This window comes from Mizuhopecten yessoensis, unplaced genomic scaffold (genome assembly GCF_002113885.1).
Source record: "Mizuhopecten yessoensis strain PY_sf001 unplaced genomic scaffold, ASM211388v2 scaffold11185, whole genome shotgun sequence".
Classification (NCBI taxonomy): domain Eukaryota; kingdom Metazoa; phylum Mollusca; class Bivalvia; order Pectinida; family Pectinidae; genus Mizuhopecten; species Mizuhopecten yessoensis.
In genome coordinates this window covers 1,656,424-1,661,078 of record NW_018408922.1, presented here as the reverse complement: position 1 = coordinate 1,661,078, position 4,655 = coordinate 1,656,424, and the positions used below count along the sequence as shown (strand labels likewise).

Below are 4,655 nucleotides of genomic sequence, written 5' to 3'. Positions count from 1 at the left end.
CCTTGTTCACTTTCAGTTTATCAATCTCTGATAAAAAAAAATATCTGAACATGGAGGATCTAACGTAACGCAACAGGTTAGGATACGCCTTCTTGTATTTTGCTTGTATTCCTTGTTTCAGTATAAAGTTATAAGATTGGAACTCTTCTTTGTATTCAAAATTTCGATTGTTTTATAAACAGAATATATTAAAGAATTTTATGTAAACGAATTTGTGTTTGGAATTACATATATGTTAAATGCTCAATATGTGGGGGAAATGTATTGTTTCATTTTCAACAATACAAGCGTGACAAGCAAGCCTTTGTGGTTTGGTTAACTAAGGCATTAGATGACACACTTTCGGAACACATTGGCGTTACTGATAAGGCGTGTAACTATATGAGGCGCCAGCAGATCGGCAGATGTGTGACCATTCCCACGTCGATATGAAGGTAGCTCTTGTGATCCTCTCCCTGGTCGGAGCAGTGTTCGGACAATTGCCCACACCGTGCAGTAAGTACTGACAAAAACCAATATTATTAATGTTTTGAGTACCTTATTTTTTGACAAAATAAATACACGTTATGTATATATATATATTAAAAAAACACTAAAATTCCGTGCAATCTATCCAGTACGTTAAACGCTCGTAACTTCGTATGCGCGATGCAAACATTTCCATAAATCTGCATTCAATATTGAATAATTTAATAATTATCGTAAAAAATACAATAAGGATAAAATTGGAAACATATGAACAGGAGGGAAAAAATAAAAAGATAAAAAGATATCAAAAACAGGAAGTCGATATAGGTTGTTCTGGAAGAGTATGCGTTTCGCGCACCACAAATGACACCCTAATGATAAAAAGAGGCCCATGGGCCTAAACGGTCACCTGAGTCCTACAGTATTTATTTTTGTTGTTGAAATATGTACCAATTTGAGTACAAAATAGTTAAGTATAACGTTAACTTAAGTTTGTCAGGACCATGAGCTGATCATTCCTATACCAAGTTTCATTTCAATCGGCCCAGCAGAACTTGACTTAAAGTTTGAAATTGGTTTTTTTTCAAAATGGCGGCCCTGGCGGCCATATTGGATTTCTGATGAACCCAAAAAAGACAAACACTTTGTCAGGACCATGAGTCGATCGTTCCTACAAAGTTTCAGTTCAATCGGCCCTGTAGAACTTGACTTTAAGTTTGAAATATTTTCAAAGTGGCGGCCATATTGGATTTCTGATCGACCCGAAAAATAACAACACTTTGTCAGGACCATGAGTCGATCATTCCTACCAAGTTTCAGTTCAATCGGCCCAGCAGAACTTGACTTTAAGTTTGAAATACTTTTTCAAAATGGCGGTCGTGGTGGCCATATTGGATTTATTATTGACCCGGAAAATAACAACACTTTGTCAGGACAATGAGTCGATCATTCCTACTAAGTTTCAGTTCAATCTGCCCAGCAGAACTTGACTTTAAGTTTGAAAAAGGTTTTCAAAATGGCGAATGTCTAAGTCTGTTGTTAGCGCCAGAGGAAACTCGGGCTAGTGGCCAATGCGATGAAAATCCCATTTTTTTAATGTTCAAAATAGATGGGGAGAAGAGTAAAACCTTTGAAATATGAATTACAAAAATAGCTTAATACTGGTTAAAAGTACTGGTTTATTTCAAATCACTATTGAGTAAATTTTGCATATCATTAAACGTGCGACTCAAAAGACATCATTGTGGCTAACAAGGCTAAGGCAACACTCGGTAAGAAATCCATCGATGATAATCAGGGGTCAAAAAAGAGTGAAATCCGAAAATGAATCTGAACTACTGTTGAAATATATAAGGTTGAAATATTGAAATTTTACTTAAATTCTATTTGAAGTCGTCATTCCAAAAATTCTTAATTCCAGTTTTACGTTCTAGTGTTTGAATGTGCTGTGATACTTCATCACATAGCCTACATTTACTTTTCGTACGTTACAATTCAAAGTGTTGGAATTTGATGTGAAGTATTATAAATATTCATTTGTGTTTCAGATTCGCCGAACCAATGGGAAGCGAGAGAGCGAGTAGTAAGCATACGATACGTTATCAAAACGAGTGTTTAATATTAACTTATCAAGACATGAGATTAAGATATCAATAAAAGAAGTGAGACGAAAATGTTTCATTGATATGTCATAACTATCATATCATGTATTGTGTAAGGATAAAATCAAATATTTTCCTGTCGTGGGATTTCATTTTCCCATCCTGGCACGAGGCAACTTGCATGCTCTCTAGTGACGTCACAATAAAAGCAATGCAAAAAAATGACGCAGTTAAAAAAGCCATATCACAAGTTTGCTCTTAAAATACATAGGGGATACCTAACAGTGTCTTCAGTAATACCAAATATATTTCACGAATGTGGCTAACATTGTTCAATCTTTTACGAGGGCGCAGCACAATGACAAGTGTCTTATGAAAAAGATAGATACTGAAATAGATAAGATAGAAAATTGAAACTGGAGTTATTTGCTAATGCATTACCGTAGAAACACTATAAATAATACACAATTAGAATCACGCGTTGACGTGGTACAAATGTACATAAGTAATCTGTCTCATGATGGTGATTGAAATAAAAACTGTGTATTGTACATCCTTAGGTAGAGTACGGGGCGAAGTTTGAGGAGTGGCACAAGGTTTATTATGACGGGTCGAGCGGTAGAGAGAGAAACATAGCCGAGGTCGAGGATGGTTCCACTAGAGACTTTTTTGACATCCTGACACTGTACAATGAGGTAAGTGTATCTTATCATGAAATTAAAATTGTGTGCAGAGTGCTATATCTCATCACGTTCAAATATTTCGGCATTTTAATGTTTGTCAACATTATACATAATGACACAATATTGCAATGACGTCACTTTGACGACAACAATGCTTGATCAATGGTCTGAATCTGCTGTCAATTATTGATGCGTGGGAATCTGTGTTCACCGGCATGATTTTACAACTCTTTTAAAAAAGCTTTTCAAATTCCAAACAGTGCCTGAAATACGAACAGTAAGAATGACTAAAGCACTTACCTCTATAATTGTTTGTTTTAGAACAAGCGTTACATGATAAACATGAAGACCAAACAGTGTAACGTGACAGCCATCAATCGGCCGTTCCGTCACCGTGGTGTCCCCCCTAATGCCCAGTTCAGCTACGCCTTCACCCTCGGAGCCACGGGTTTTTCGGGCCAGTCCATTACAGTCCAGTCCTTTACAGCCAATGTGACGTTCGGAACATTCCACGGTACGTATATAAGGAACGGACACAATTCTGCGTCAAACTTTCCGATTTCTATTCCACAGTTCCATTCACATCAGTAAAAGATGTCAATTGTTCACCTTTTCCTAATTTAATACTTACATCTATACAATAAGCATATATTGTACTAATATGCAGCTTAATTTCTTTTCCAAGCGAAAATAGTATAGTTTTAAAAATCGACATCACCTAATTCAATCGGGAACCATCGGCACGTTCTGTAAACGAGAAAATAGAGTAGTTTTTGTGCTACAGTTATATCCAAACAGAAATTAAGGGGAGGCTACTGATACAGGAAAATAACGATGGAGTGGGAAAGGGTTCCTTAATGTTGATATCTATGTTAACTATGAAACATGCTTTTTCTGTTTTGGTGGTAAATGAATATTATCTCCACTTTTCAATTCGAACATTTAAATATACCCTCAAAACGTAAAGAGTATATACATGTAATACTGCACAATGTTTGTATCATTGACATACTGATCAACTTTCAGCATTTAGTGGAATGGCAGCAACTGGTTCACCCGTCGTCAGTATAATGTGTCCAGGCATTGGCATGCTGTACTGGGTGCCTTCGGCATGGCATTTCAGTGAGATAGCACTATAAAGTCAGCATCAGATCCGCGCTAATCACAAGGAGGCAAGCATACCAACATATACCCTGTCTCCTACATACACACACGCAAGCACACATACACTACACACTTGGAGGCACGTCCTTAAATGACCTTAGCTGTTAATAGGACGTTAAACAAAACTAGACCAAACCAAACGTACCGATCAAGATGAGAGGACACGTTTCAATGACGGTTTGTTTCCATGCAGGCAAAGACATTTGTTTTACATGTAAACATAACCGGTCATAAATTTGCTGTGCTATATATAGAAAATAAATTATTTATTTACATTGTATATTTACAGAGGAATATTTCGGAATGGTGACGTCACCATCTTGCGTTCCTGTCAACAACTTTTACTACAACCCGTCGGAGCAAACCAAGTCCGTAGTTGCGTAAGTAGTAAAAACTTAACAACAAAATTAATTGGAGCCACAAAACTCTTTATGTAGCATATTGTGAATCGAATGATATCGTCATATTGACAAGTGTTCTTTAATTTGTTAATTTATTGTCCATATTTCGGCTGTATCAATATTTTTATTTATTTATCACTGATATTGTGGGATTTTTTTTTCTTCGTTTAAACATATTTCATTGTACAAATATACAAATGGATTGGACAGCAAGTAATTACAACTTAATAAAAGTCCTCTCATCGATACATAAGGTAAAATTAGTGTATATGTTTATGGGGAAAGGGAAAAAGATAGGGTGGAGAAGGAAAGGTGGGGTGGGAGGGGGTGGGGGATGG

General features: G+C 36.5%; 1 protein-coding gene across 1 annotated transcript in view; it reads left to right on the top strand.

Annotated features, from left to right (window-relative positions):
* Positions 1–378: 378 nt before the first annotated feature.
* The window catches only part of LOC110440555 (mammalian ependymin-related protein 1-like), a 6,313-nt gene continuing 2,036 nt past the window's right edge, over positions 379–4,655 (top strand). Inside the window, exons 1-5 of the mRNA XM_021483697.1 lie at positions 379–495; positions 2,016–2,050; positions 2,630–2,764; positions 3,074–3,266; positions 4,206–4,296. Of these exons, the coding sequence (XP_021339372.1) occupies positions 405–495; positions 2,016–2,050; positions 2,630–2,764; positions 3,074–3,266; positions 4,206–4,296 (545 nt within the window). The 5' untranslated portion in view covers positions 379–404. The remainder of the gene's footprint in view (positions 496–2,015; positions 2,051–2,629; positions 2,765–3,073; positions 3,267–4,205; positions 4,297–4,655) is intronic.